This window comes from Panulirus ornatus, chromosome 19 (genome assembly GCF_036320965.1).
Source record: "Panulirus ornatus isolate Po-2019 chromosome 19, ASM3632096v1, whole genome shotgun sequence".
Taxonomy (NCBI): Eukaryota; Metazoa; Arthropoda; class Malacostraca; order Decapoda; family Palinuridae; genus Panulirus; species Panulirus ornatus.
In genome coordinates this window covers 21,661,558-21,676,757 of record NC_092242.1, presented here as the reverse complement: position 1 = coordinate 21,676,757, position 15,200 = coordinate 21,661,558, and the positions used below count along the sequence as shown (strand labels likewise).

The window sequence follows — 15,200 nt, the reverse complement described above, 5'->3', positions numbered from 1 at the left end:
TCTTTTAAAGCTCCCAGAACTTTTTCCCCCTCCCAACCCTATGATTCACTTCTGCTTCCATGGTTCCATCCGCTGCCAAATCTACTCCCAGATATTTAAAACACTTTACTTCCTCCAGTTTTCCTCCATTCAAACTTACCTCCCAATTGACCTGTCCCTCAACCCTATTGTACCTAATAACCTTGCTCTTATTCACATTCACTCTCAGCTTTCTTTTACACACTTTACGAAACTCAGTCACCAGCTTCTGCAGTTTCTCACACGAATCAGCCACCAGCGCTCTATCATCAGTGAACAACAAGTGACTCACTTCCTAAGCTGTCTCATCCACAACAGACTACATACTTGCCCCTCTTTCCAAAACTCTTGCATTCACCTCCCTAACAACCCCATCCATAAATGAATTAAAGAACCATGGAGACATCACACACCCCTGCCATAAACCTACATTCACTGAGAACCAATCACTTTCCTCTCCTCCTACATGTACACATGCCTTACATACTCGATAAAAACTTTTCATTGTTTCTAACAACTTGCCTCCCACACCATATATTCTTAATACCTTCCACAGAGCATCTCTATCAACTCTATCTTATGCCTTCTCCATATCCATAAACGCCACATACAAATCCATTTTCTTTTCTAAGTATTTCTCACATACATTCTTCAAAGCAAACACCTGATCCACACATCCTCTACCACTTCTGAAACCACACTTCCCGAATCTAATGCTCTGTACATACCTTCACCCTCTCAACCAATACCCTCCCATATAATTTCCAAGGAATACTCAACAAACTTATACCTCTGTAATTTGAGCACTCACTTTTATCTCCCTTGCCTTTTTACAATGGGACTATGCAAGCATTCCGCCAATCTTCAGGCACCTCACCATGAGTCATACATACATTAAATAACCTTACCAACCAGTCATCAATACACTCATCCCCTTTTTTAATAAAATCCACTTGAATACCATCCAAACCTGCTGCCTTGCTGTCTTTCATCTTCTGCAAAGCTTTTACTACCTCTTGTCTGTTTACAAAATTATTTTCCCTAACCCTCTCACTTTGCACACCACCTCGACCAAAACACCCTATATCTGCCACTCTATCATGAAACACATTCAACAAACCTTCAAAATACTCACTCCATCTCCTTCTCACATCACCACTACTTGTTTTCACCTCCCCATTATCCCCCTTCACTGAAGTTCCCATTTGTTCCCTTGTCTTATGCACTTTATTTACCTCCTTCCAAAACATCTTTTTATTCTCCCTAAAATTTAATAATGCTCTCTCACCCCAACTGTCATTTGCCCTCTTTTTCACCTTTTGCACCTTTCTCTTGACCTCCTGCCTCTTTCTTTTATACATATCCCTGTCGTTTGAATTATTTCCCTGCAAAAATCATCCAAATGCCTCTCTCTTCTCTTTCACTAGCAATCTTACTTCTTTATCCCACCATTCGCTACTCCTCCTAATCTGCCCACCTCCCACTCTTCTCATGCCACAAGCATCTCTTGTGCAAGCCATCATTGCTTCCCTAAATACATCCCATTCCTCCTCCACTCCCCTTACATCCTTTGTTCTCACCCTTTTCCATTCTGTACTCAGTCTCTCCTGATACTTCCTCACACAAGTCTCCTTCCCAAGCTCACTTACTCTCACCATTCTTTCTACCCCAACATTCTCTCTCCTTTTCTGAAAACCTCTGCAAATCTTCACCTTTGCCTCCCTCCAGTTGCACCTCTTAGCACATTAACATCCAAAAGTCTCTCTTTCATGCGCTTATCAATTAACACATAATCTAATAACGCTCTCTGGCCATCTCTCCTACTTACATACGTATATTTATGTATATCTCTCTTTTTAAATCAGGTATTCCCAATCATAAGTCCTTTTCCATTACATAAATCTTCAAGCTCTTCACCATTTTGATTTACAACTCTGAACATCCCATGTACACCAATTATTCCCTCAACTGCCACATTACTCACCTTTGCATTTAAATCACCCATCACTATAACCCAGTCTCGTGCATCAAAACTACTAACACACTCACTCAGCTGCTGCCAAAACACTTGTGTCTCATGATCTTTCTTCTCATGCCCAGGTGCATATGCACCAATAATCACCCATCTCTCTCCATCCACTTTCAGTTTTACCCATATCAATCTATAGTTTACTTTCTTACACTCTATCACATACTCCCACAACTCCTGTTTCAGGAGTAGTGCTACTCCTTCCCTTGCTCTTGTCCTCTCACTAACCCCTGACTTTACTCCCAAGACATTCCCAAAGCACTCTTCCTCTTTATCCTTGAGCTTCGTTTCACTCAGAGCCAAAACATGCAGGTTCCTTTCCTCAAACATACTACCTATCTCTCCTTTTTTCTCATCTTGGTTACATCCACACACATTTAGACACCACAATGTGAGCCTTTGAGGAGGATGAGCACTCCCCGCGTGACTCCTTCTTCTGTTTCCCCTTTTAGAAAGTTGAAATACAAGGAGGGAAGGGTTTCCAGCCCCACGCTCATGTCCCCTTTTGTCGCCTTCTATGACACTGGAGGAATGCGTGGGAAGTATTCTTTCTCCCTTATATATGTTGAAATGTATAGGTATGTATATATTCATGTGTGGACGTGTATGTATATGCATGTTTATGTGGGTGGGTTGCACCATTCTTTCGTGTGTTTCCTTGCACTACCTCGCTAATGCAGGAGACAGCAACAAAGTATAATAGATGAATAATAAACCTCATAAATCACCTCTATACCTCTTTATAACTTATAAACTCATTTTTTTTTTTTTTTACAGTGGGAGGAAGAACTGGATAAGAATGAGGTATTGGTTTTGGTTGCACAGATATTCCATGATCTTGTTATTCATGCAAGGTTAAAATTGTCATCAATCAACCTCCTCATTATGGATGAGTGTCATCATGCAACAGGTTGTCACCCTATGCGGGAGATCATGAGACAGTATGAATCTTTAAAGAAATCTTCCCTTGAGAAGTGTCCAAAAGTATTAGGGCTTACAGCCTGCGTCATCCAACGTAAATGCAAAAAGAAAGATGTCATGGATAGCATGAAAAAATTGGAAGTAGCTATGGATTGTGCTTTAGAGACTGCTAAAGATCAAGATGAAGTTGTCAGATATAGCACTGGACCAAAGGAAAGCATTATTTGCTATGGCCTTTGATGAAGAGACAGATTATCAAGAAGTTATAAAGGCCCAGTTACTTGGACTCTTGAATGATGTAAATGAATTTGAATGTATTCAAGGAAGATATAAAAAAGTTGTGAAGAAGAAAATTGAAAACATTAAGCACATCATGACAGCTCTTGGAGATTGGAGTGTAGCTCGTGCTGTCAAGTATGAAATGGATCACTTTGCTGAAGCTATAGATTTTGAGGATGTGCCAGCAGTACAGGAATTTCTGCAATTATTGCAGTTTAGGTTTGAAAGCATTCATGAGTTTTGCGTGGCTGAGGAGTCAAAGATGGACAGTCCCGAAGGCCATGTTACTAAAAAGGTTGAGAGATTATTTGAAATACTTAGGGCATGTCATAGGAGAGAAGTATATGGATTGATCTTTGTTGAAAGGAGATGCACTGCTAAGATTCTGTATGACCTTCTTTTAGAGGTTGCTGCTGGAGATCATGGCCTTTCTTTTATAAAGCCCACATATATTATTGGTAGTACTACCCGTCTTGGTACTGATATTCGTTTAGCTGAACTAGAACTTCGAAAGCAAAAGGAAACTTTAGAAAAATTTCGCAAAGGTGAATGTAACATAATAGTTTCAACTAGTGTCTTAGAAGAAGGATTGGATGTTAGAAAGTGCAATGTAGTTATCCGTTTTGACAAACCAGTGAATTATCGTGCATATGTGCAATCAAAAGGAAGAGCACGAGCACATCCTTCAAGATATCTTCTCATGGTGCCAGAGACAGATTTGCTAGAAATGAAAGAAACAGTTGATGTATATAAGGAAATTGGAAAGTCTTTAATGAGTCTTTGTCATAACCGTTCACAGCCTTCTCTTTCAGAAATGTCCCAGCACTATGAACAGGATGTACATGTTGCTCCTTATGAGCCTTATGGATCTGATGGCCCAAAAGTCACCATCAATTCTGCCATATCACTTATCAACATTTATTGTGGGAAATTACCTCATGATAAATTTACAGAGCTGTTACCTGAAGTTGTTAGCACAATCAATGAAGAAGATAAAGTGATGGTTGGTATCCGGTTACCTATCAATTCATGCTTGAAAGAAATGGTGCATGGTGACTGGATGGAGAACAAAGAACTTGCTAAGAAGAGTGCTGCAATGTGTGTATGTAAGAAGCTGCATGAGATAGGAGAACTAAATGAACGTTTACGACCAACTGAATTTGTAGATGATGGCATCTTGGAAGATTTAATAGAAATTCCAATTGAGGAAGCTTCAAAGGATGGGGCACATGAACCTGGTACAAAGAAACGCTGTCAAATATATGAGAAAGAAGTGTGTGAAGCCTTCACCCACTTCCAGGAAGGAGGTTATTACCTCTATTCAATTAGCATGCGACCGAACAAAGAGCTTCTTAGTAGTGTGGTTATTGACTCCTCTGAGTGTGACACAACAGTAGGATTTATATGTAAACAAAAGTTGAAGCATTGTCCATTTCCACTATACTTCTCTAAATGGGGAGAATTGGAGGTTAGTATAAAATGTATAAATGAACTCATAGACCCTACACCTGAGCAAATATGTAAAATTCAACACTTTCACAGGTTGGTCTTTGAAAATTTATTATCAATCAATAGTTCTCTATTTGAATTTAGTCCAGGTGATTCAGGTGTCTATATTGTACCAATAGGAAAAACAGGAAATGCACAAACCATTCACGAAGATATTCTAAACCAGATTGCTCCATTGAAATCTCTGAGGTGTTCTGTGGAAAATAGATTACCTAATGATAAGGCTTACCAGTTCAATAGGCCTGCTTTTGAGGATGCCATAGTCTACCCATTATATGATTCCCAGGTCAGATGCTATGTATTATATTTCTGAAATTTTAGATAACGTAAATCCACGAGCAGAATTTCCTGACTTAAAGGATGAATTTTCTTCCTATGAAGAATATTTCTTTAGAAAATATGGTATGAGGATCTCCAACAGAGAGCAGCCTTTGGTAGTTGTTAAACATTTGCCAAAGGATTTGAAATATTTGAAAAAAATTGAATGTTCTGGTCAAAAGACAAAGAAAAAGAGGAAGCATTTAGCCATGTTCATCCCTGAACTGTGTGGCATAATGCCCTTAAAAGCTTCTCTCTGGTGGCAGATCATGTGTGTCCCTTCCATTCTTTGTCGCTTGAATGGTTTGAATTTAGCTATGCAATTGAATACTGATCTGGAAATTACAAAATGTTCATCAGAAGATTCAGAAAATTTGGCAGTCAGTAACACATGGACAGAAGAAATTACTAAAAGAATGTTGGAATCTCACAAAAAAAATTTGTCTGTTCTTCTTGTAAAAAAGAAGAAAGAATATATCCATCCATTTATGTTACTTAATGCTCTCACACTTCGTGGGGCAAATGATTGTGTTGATCTGGAAAGGTTGGAAGTTCTTGGAGATTCATTCTTGAAGTATATTACAGCAGAAAGGTTATTTTTAAAGGATTCAAGAAAACATGAGGGACAACTCTCATCGTGTCGTAGTAAATTAGTGTCTAACAGAACTTTGTATTCTTTGGCAAAGAAGAGGAAGATACCTGAAAAAATTCAGTCAATTAATCTGTGTCCTCAAACTAATGGCTTTCTGCCAGGCTTTATCATCAAACATCAAGTGGATCTTAAACTGAGAAATCTTAATCTTCCCCATCACTTGTGGCCTCTTCTCCCTGATTTTGGTCATCTTGATAACCTTGAGAAGGTAAGAGCTTAATTGTAAATTTTTATTTCATTTTATTTCATTTTTCAGCGGATGGAACCATGGAAGCGGAAGTGGATCATAGGATGGGGGAGGGGGCAAAAATTCTGGGAGCCTTGAAGAATGTGTGGAAGTCGAGAACATTATCTCGGAAAGCAAAAATGGGTATGTTTGAAGGAATAGTGGTTCCAACAATGTTGTATGGTTGCGAGGCGTGGACTATGGATAGAGTTGTGCGCAGGAGGATGGATGTGCTGGAAATGAGATGTTTGAGGACAATGTGTGGTGTGAGGTGGTTTGATCGAGTAAGTAACGTAAGGGTAAGAGAGATGTGTGGAAATAAAAAGAGCGTGGTTGAGAGAGCAGAAGAGGGTGTTTTGAAATGGTTTGGGCACATGGAGAGAATGAGTGAGGAAAGATTGACCAAGAGGATATATGTGTCAGAGGTGGAGGGAACGAGGAGAAGAGGGAGACCAAATTGGAGGTGGAAAGATGGAGTGAAAAAGATTTGTGTGATCGGGGCCTGAACATGCAGGAGGGTGAAAGGAGGGCAAGGAATAGAGTGAATTGGAGCTTTGCGGAAGATGAAAGCTGGCAAGGCAGCAGGTTTGGATGGTATTGCAGTGGAATTTATTAAAAAAGGGGGTGACTGTGTTGTTGACTGGTTGGTAAGGTTATTTAATGTATGTATGACTCATGGTGAGGTGCCTGAGGATTGGCGGAATGCGTGCATAGTGCCATTGTACAAAGGCAAAGGGGATAAGAGTGAGTGCTCAAATTACAGAGGTATAAGTTTGTTGAGTATTCCTGGTAAATTATATGGGAGGGTATTGATTGAGAGGGTGAAGGCATGTACAGAGCATCAGATTGGGGAAGAGCAGTGTGGTTTCAGAAGTGGTAGAGGATGTGTGGATCAGGTGTTTGCTTTGAAGAATGTATGTGAGAAATACTTAGAAAAGCAAATGGATTTGTATGTAGCATTTATGGATCTGGAGAAGGCATATGATAGAGTTGATAGAGATGCTCTGTGGAAGGTATTAAGAATATATGGTGTGGGAGGCAAGTTGTTAGAAGCAGTGAAAGGTTTTTATCGAGGATGTAAGGCATGTGTACGTGTAGGAAGAGAGGAAAGTGATTGGTTCTCAGTGAATGTAGGTTTGCGGCAGGGGTGTGTGATGTCTCCATGGTTGTTTAATTTGCTTATGGATGGGGTTGTTAGGGAGGTAAATGCAAGAGTCTTGGAAAGAGGGGCAAGTATGAAGTCTGTTGGGGATGAGAGAGCTTGGGAAGTGAGTCAGTTGTTGTTCGCTGATGATACAGCGCTGGTGGCTGATTCATGTGAGAAACTGCAGAAGCTGGTGACTGAGTTTGGTAAAGTGTGTGGAAGAAGAAAGTTAAGAGTAAATGTGAATAAGAGCAAGGTTATTAGGTACAGTAGGGTTGAGGGTCAAGTCAATTGGGAGGTGAGTTTGAATGGAGAAAAACTGGAGGAAGTGAAGTGTTTTAGATATCTGGGAGTGGATCTGTCAGCGGATGGAACCATGGAAGCGGAAGTGGATCATAGGGTGGGGCAGGGGGCGAAAATTTTGGGAGCCTTGAAAAATGTGTGGAAGTCGAGAACATTATCTCGGAAAGCAAAAATGGGTATGTTTGAAGGAATAGTGGTTCCAACAATGTTGTATGGTTGCGAGGCGTGGGCTATGGATAGAGTTGTTCACAGGAGGATGGATGTGCTGGAAATGAGATGTTTGAGGACAATGTGTGGTGTGAGGTGGTTTGATCGAGTAAGTAACGTAAGGGTAAGAGAGATGTGTGGAAATAAAAAGAGCGTGGTTGAGAGAGCAGAAGAGGGTGTTTTGAAATGGTTTGGGCACATGGAGAGAATGAGTGAGGAAAGATTGACCAAGAGGATATATGTGTCGGAGGTGGAGGGAACGAGGAGAAGAGGGAGACCAAATTGGAGGTGGAAAGATGGAGTGAAAAGGATTTTGTGTGATCGGGGCCTGAACATGCAGGAGGGTGAAAGGAGGGCAAGGAATAGAGTGAATTGGAGCGATGTGGTATACAGGGGTTGATGTGCTGTCAGTGGATTGAATCAAGGCATGTGAAGCGTCCGGGGTAAACCATGGAAAGCTGTGTAGGTATGTATATTTGCGTGTGTGGACGTGTGTATGTACATGTGTATGGGGGGGGGTTGGGCCATTTCTTTCGTCTGTTTCCTTGCGCTACCTCGCAAACGCGGGAGACAGCGACGAGGTATAAAAAAAAAAAAAAAAGGAGCGATGTGGTATACCGGGGTTGACGTGCTGTCAGTGGATTGAATCAGGGCATGTGAAGCGTCTGGGGTAAACCATGGAAAGCTGTGTAGGTATGTATATTTGCGTGTGTGGACGTATGTATATACATGTGTATGGGGGTGGGTTGGGCCATTTCTTTCGTCTGTTTCCTTGCACTACCTCGCAAACGCGGGAGACAGCGAAAAAAAAAAAATACCTTTAACTTATGTTTCTGCTTATTTGGGGTTAATCAAGTGCTTAATAAAAGTATGTATGTGGGAATTGATTATAGCAGAGCTGGGTCCCCACCCTACACCATGTAGGCAGTCAGATCTTTATATGACCACATTTTCATTCAGTATCTTTCATTGTGAGATTTGCATACCATAACTTGCTTTTTTGTCCTGATGATCCATTTCACCCTACAGATGATAGTCATATTTAGGCCTTCTATTACTTTGTTCCATCTTCAGCACTTTACTTATGTTGGGATGAACTTTACAATGTATCATACAGCTTGTATGTTGATGCCATCTTCCTCACTTTTGATTTATCTCTTGACCTTTGCATCATCTGCACACATATTCAGGTGATAATCCATATCTTTTGGCAAGTTATTCACATAGATGATGAAGAGAAGCATCCCAGAACAGCATCCCATAGGACTCTTCCAGTGACATCCACCCATTTAGGAAAGGGTTGACGTGCTGTTTGTTCCCTTCCACTTCGATAATCTATTGTCCATTGGAGGAGTCTTTGCTTTATTTCTGCTTAGTGATCCAACTTCTTTATCAGCGTCCCATTTAGTATAGTGTTGAATGCTCTGTGGCAGTCCTGATACTGACATTTCACCTTACCTTCTGTCTTATAAGAGAGAGTTTACTGTCTCATAGAACTCTTAAGTGGTTTGTTACACTTGACCTTCTTTCCTTAAAACCATGCTGCCTCTCACTTGGGTAATTTCTCCTGTGTAGAAAGTTAACCTAGCAGCTGGATGATCCCTTGCTGCACCATGCTGTATAGCATCTGCTTGGTGTCTGCTCGCCAGGTCAGGGTGCAAAGGGCTGTACCTACTCCTGTTGGTGGATCCCATCCCTCTAATGGTGCTGCAGACAGATGTCTTGCATCTGAAAGGAGTGGGTTACTGCTTTCTGTAGTGCCACGGTGACAAGCAGAGGCTGGTGCAGTATAGCTCTTGGTTTCTATGCGATGTAAAGATAAGGTATTCCTTGATGGAGTTGGAACTCATTGCAACAGTGTGGGTCATGAAGAAGTGCTGCCTGTATCTGTAAGGTGTACCATACTTTTATCTCACCTGTCACAAGCTGCTGGTGCCAGTTTTGAATGACTGCACACTGGATGCTGTGTGATCGATGTCTCTAGCATCTGAAGGAGAAGATGGTGCTGTTTCCTCCACAACAGTATGATGCAAGGGGAAAGAGCATTCAATTTCAGTGTGTATTTCGGTACATCTGTGGTTGACCAGACCTTTGTATACCTAGAGGCAGAGGCAAACATCACTTAGTCGTTACACAGCTCTATGATGGTCAGAGCAGTGATAGTGTTGCTTTAACCCTTAGATCACTTCTGTGACCTTGCCTTTGAGGAAATGTGAACAGTTGGTACCCAGGATGACACCTACCATCAGCTTCATGGTGCCATCATAACAGTTCTCTCAAACAGGAAGAAAGCACTTGTGGCATTATGTGACTTATGGAAACTATGAGACAACCTTAATATTAATGCAGGTGTTGTTCTCCTCTGCGCCTTTCTCATGACCTCCACCCCACTCTACCACAGTGTCCTGCCCTTCCTTGAGGACTTTCATTGAGGCATAGAGGTTACAGAATGCCATGCTAAGTAGATGGTGTGGTGGCCTGGCATTGCCAATGACATCATGAACACTATGAAGGTATGTGGCACATTCTAGATCCTGCAGCAATCCCAGGTAAAGGAGCTGTTTATATGTATTTTGATTCTCTATATCTGGGTGGCCACAGGCTGGCGAGTATGGAAGGGATGCCACATCATGCAGTACTGTCAAGCTTCTCCAGATTCTTTGATTTGTGGGGTTACCTGTTTGCCTCTGCATGAATGGTGGATCTCAGTTCTCTATCTCAGAATTTTGTGCCTTCCTCAACTGTTTGGGTGTGAGTCACCATGTCTCATCACTTGATTACCTGCAAGCCAACAGCCATACTGAGGCCTGTGTGAAGCAGATGAAGCACCTCATAATAAAGATCACCAGCAGTGACTGCCTTGACAATGAAAACTTCAACTGAAGACTGATGGAGATAATAACACTCCCTGCCCAGACAGCTGGTCACTTTCTTTGGTCCTCCTTGGTCACCTGCTGTGTACAGCCATTCCAAAACACTGCTGCTACTTTGGTCCTGAGTGGCAGGACACAGTGGAGCTTGGTGCTCCTGTTTGCATCCAAGAACATGTCACGTAGTGTTAGGACAATGCAGGGACAGTCTTTAGGTATCGGTCGCCACTAGAACTATCACGTCAAGCTCCCCAGTGGTAAAGTATATTGGAGAATCTGCCGCTTCCTGAGGCAACATCACACTCCCATCACCACCACTCCTTTAACCTTGCTAATTAGAACCACTGCCCCCAACACGCCTACAACAGCCCCTCATGTGGGGATTAGCATAAGGTCTGTCTTGCCACATCACCCAGATGCAACCACAGTGGACTGCCTGGACATCTGAATCCTCATTTGCTTTTTGGACTCTTTCAGCAGGGAAGTTAAGAAAGTTTTTGATGTTTCTTTATCACATTATGTCTCATGTATTGCTACATGTAATGTTAACATTGCAGCGAATTACTTTTGAATGAGCATGATGCACCCTGTCCGTGGAAGCTAGAAGCACTTGGTCAGTCAGCACAAATGTTTGTTTTAATCTCACTTCTGTATCTGTATCTTGTTTGTCTGTGAATAAATTTATGTTACTATTTCCTGGAATATTTTGCTATCCCTTATTAAGAGGGCCAGTCCCTCTTCTCTTTTATTATCTCTGTCTATTTTCTTTGTTTATCCCCTCTGGACTGATATTGTCAGACTTCCGTTGTTGTCTGAGTTAAGTCTCTTCCTCTTTAATGATATTCAGGTTGCTATCCCTGAAATGGTCTTTTGATTGTAGCTTGTTACCATTTGCCACTACACATGTGTTAGAATACAAAATCTTTAGTCTACATCACTTGACACAAATTAGTTCTGTCCCCCCTATTGATGTTCCTCCCCCCTTGCCTGATGTAATCCCTCTCTTGTTTTGCCTTCAGCCAGCTCTATATAGTTTCCTCCTTTCCCTCTTTGCCATGTCACTCTTGTCCTACACTCCTATAACTCCTGCCTTCTGGTAAGTTTGTATGACTCTTTCAGCCTCTTTCACAGAAACTCTTCCTTGTTCCCGTTCTCTTGACATCCATTACTTCTTGACTTGCAAATATAAGTTCCATGAGTATCCTTGTGAACTTGTTCGCACTTCCTAGCTTTCCTTTCTTTTTTGTTCAGAAGATGTTTCTCTTCCAGTAAAAAGATTGTCACAGACTTGTATCTAATAGCTTCCCCTGTCACAACTTCCTTCATTTGTAATATGCCCCATCTTACCTGTAGCTCCTGCAATCATGCGATTCCCTCTTTCATATTCTACCTAAAATCTACTTTTTCATCTTTTCACTGAAGTCTCCACTGTACCCCAGACTTCAACTAGCTTGTATCAGACTTTATGTACAGCCACTTCCTCACTCTTACCCAGTGCTGTCGAGTGCCTAACTATTTTGGAATCTTCAGAAGCAGCACTAGAGTTTACCAGTTATGGAGACATTTTTGCCATGGCCACCATGTGAGGGAGTTCCCAAAGGGAACAGGCATCATAGATATAGATAGATAGATAGAATCTTCAATATTCCAACAGTTTGGTTCATCTTCCATTTTTACATCTTTGTTGTTTTCTTTATGTAGCATCCTACTCCTGAATGTGCTTGCAACCTCTTTGGTAATCCTATTCAGTACCCCATGCCATATGTCTGTTTTAGAAACCTCATTATCCCTATAACTTTGTTCCTCTTCTTTCTTTTTATCTGTATGGTTTTCTTTAGTCCAAGACTTACCTTTTATCTGGCTGTCTACTTTATCATTCCCAGGCTTCAGTTCCTCAGCTTTGTGGTTTTTTATGTTCAGGAATCAGCTCAGCTTTTGCCTGTCATTCCCTGCCATGTTAAGATTATACTCTTGTGTGGTGGTAGCATCTAATAGTACCCTAATTGGAAGTTCTCTGACAGTTTTACATAATTTTTCTACCTCTGGTGCTCTTTTATGGTCCTTGTTTATAGCCTCCAATATCTTTACCTTTTCCTCCAGTGATGCATTATCAGAAAACCATCTCTTAAAGACCTGATGATTATCATTTTAGATAATCTAATAGTACCCTAATTGGAAGTTCCCTGACAGTTTTGCATAATTTTTCTATTTCTGGTGCTCTTTTATGGTCCTTGTTTATATCCTCCAATATCTTTACCTTTTCCTCCAGTGATGTATTATCAGAAAACCATCTCTTAAAGACCTGATGATTATCATTTTAGATAAGGCTCACATGTGCCATGTTTGTGGAACAAATCTTATTGTTCACTGATGGGGAGATATCATATGCTTGGCAGTTTGTTAAAGTCTTTAAAGTCAGCTGAACTTGATTTCCCATTTCAATCACTATATTATTAAGAGTAGGGAAATGCAATTTGTGCTTGCTGCCCTTGAGTTTACTGATTTTTTACAGTTCCTTTCTGGATAATGTTTTTCCTCTGCTTGTAAATAATGATAGGTCCCGAGAAGTTGTCCCAGAAAGAAAAGGCCAATGTTTTTGCTTGGGATCAAGAAAATGTTTCTACAAGTGAGATCTCAAGGTGTACTAGCAAGGCTGAGTCTATCATTAGGACATTTGTTGCCTAAGCTCATTGGCTTCCTTTAAACAACATTACTCCTTGAAAAGCTGGGTCTGGTCAACTGAGGAAGACCATTTAGGCAACTGAAAACCTGGTGAAGCATTAGGTGTTGAAAAACCCTTCCTTGTCTGCAGCTGTATTGAAAAAAGTCCCCTAAAATTCTTGCATGGATGTCAGAGAGAACAACATAGCACCACTTGGATAAGGATCATACTGTCATGTTGTGAAGCAACCTCATATCACATTTATGTATGTGAAATGCTTGGAAAGTTTCACAAGGGTATCAAGTGATATAACAGGAAAGCATGGAAGGTTGAGGCAGCCAATTAATGTCAGCCATTGCTTGCTTCATTACACGCTGACAGTAGTAAAGTATCTAGATTTTGTTATGGTGAGGGTGTTTTTGTAGTGAGGGGTGTCAAGGTGGGTTATATATATATTCTCTTTAAGATTCTAACAGTAATGGAGAACATTACAAGTCAGTGCTGTGTGATTATTCGTTGTTTTTTCATGATCTACATTGTATTTTTATGTGAGATGGTGCACTTTGCTGCAAAGCAAGATCTTATTCGTTATTTTTTCATGACCTACATTGTGTGAGTATTTTTATGTGAGATGGTGCACCTTGCTGCAAAGCAGAATCAGTAATGCAATGGTTCAGTGAGAAACATCAAAAGTGTAGGAATGACCAGACAACTTGCATGATTTAAATCCAATAGAAAATTATTGGAATGTGAAGAAAATAAGTTATCATTGCACAACTTCATATCAGTGCTGAAATCAAAAGGATGTGTGATTGAATACCTCTGGAAGTTTTTTATTTTTTTTTGTAATATACTTAGTCACTGTCTCCTGCGTTAGCAAGGTAGTGCAAGGAAACAGACGAAAGAATGGCCCAACCCACCCATATACACATTTATATACATAAATGCCCACATGGACACATATACATATCTATGCATTTCAGTGTATACATACATATACATACACAGACATATACATATATACACATGTACATATTCACACTTGCTGTCTTCATCCATTCTCATCGTCACCCCGCCACACATGAAACAGCACCCCCCTCCCCCTGCATGCGCACGTGTGAGGCAGCACTAGGAAAAGACAACAAAGGCCACATTTGTTCACACTCAGTCTCTATCTGTCATGTGTAATGTGCCGAAACCACAGCTCCCTTTCCACATCCAGGCCCTGCAAAACTTTCCATGGTTTACCCCAGACGCTTCACATGCCCTGGTTCAATCCATTGACAGCACGTTGACCCCGGTATACCACATCGTTCCAATTCTTTCTATTCCTTGCACGCCTTTCACCCTCCAGTATGTTCAGGCCCCAATCACTCAAAATCTTTTTCACTCCAGCCTTCTACCTCCAATTTGGTCCCCCATTTCTCCTCGTTCCCTCCACCTCTGACTCATATATCCTCTTTGTCATTTGTTTCTCACTCATTCTCTCCATGTGGAAAACCTTTTCAATACACCCTCTTCTGCTCTCTCAACCAGACTCTTTTTATTACCACCCTTTCATTACTTACTCATCTCTCTTACCCTTTCATTACCTAATCAAACCACCACACACCACATATTGTCCTCAGACATCTCATTTCCAACACATCCACCCTCCTCCGCACATCCCTATCTATAGCCCATGCCCCGCAACCATATAACATTGTTGGAACCACTGTTACTTCAAACATAAACATACCCATTTTTGCTTTGAGATAACATTCTCGCCTTCCACACATTCTTCAACGCTCCCAGAACCTTCACCCCCTCCCCCACTTCATGGCTCACTTTCACTTCCATGGTTCTATCTGCTGCTAAATCCACTCCCAGATATCTAAAGCACTTCACTTCCTCCAGTTTCTCTCCATTCAAACTTACCTCCCAGTAAACTTGTTCCTCGACCCTTCTGAACCTAATAACCTTGCTCTTATTCATATTTACTCTCAGCTTTCTTCTTTCACACACTTTACCTAACTCAGTCACCATCTTCCGCAGTTTCTCACCTGAATCAGCCACCAGTGCT

At 41.1% G+C, this 15,200-nt stretch overlaps 1 protein-coding gene across 1 annotated transcript in view; it reads left to right on the top strand.

Annotated features, from left to right (window-relative positions):
• Window positions 1-15,200, top strand: part of Dcr-2 (Endoribonuclease Dcr-2) — a 173,398-nt gene that overhangs the window by 64,583 nt on the left and 93,615 nt on the right. Inside the window, 3 exon segments of the mRNA XM_071673744.1 lie at window positions 2,825-3,202; window positions 3,204-5,042; window positions 5,044-5,934. Of these exon segments, the coding sequence (XP_071529845.1) occupies window positions 2,825-3,202; window positions 3,204-5,042; window positions 5,044-5,934 (3,108 nt within the window).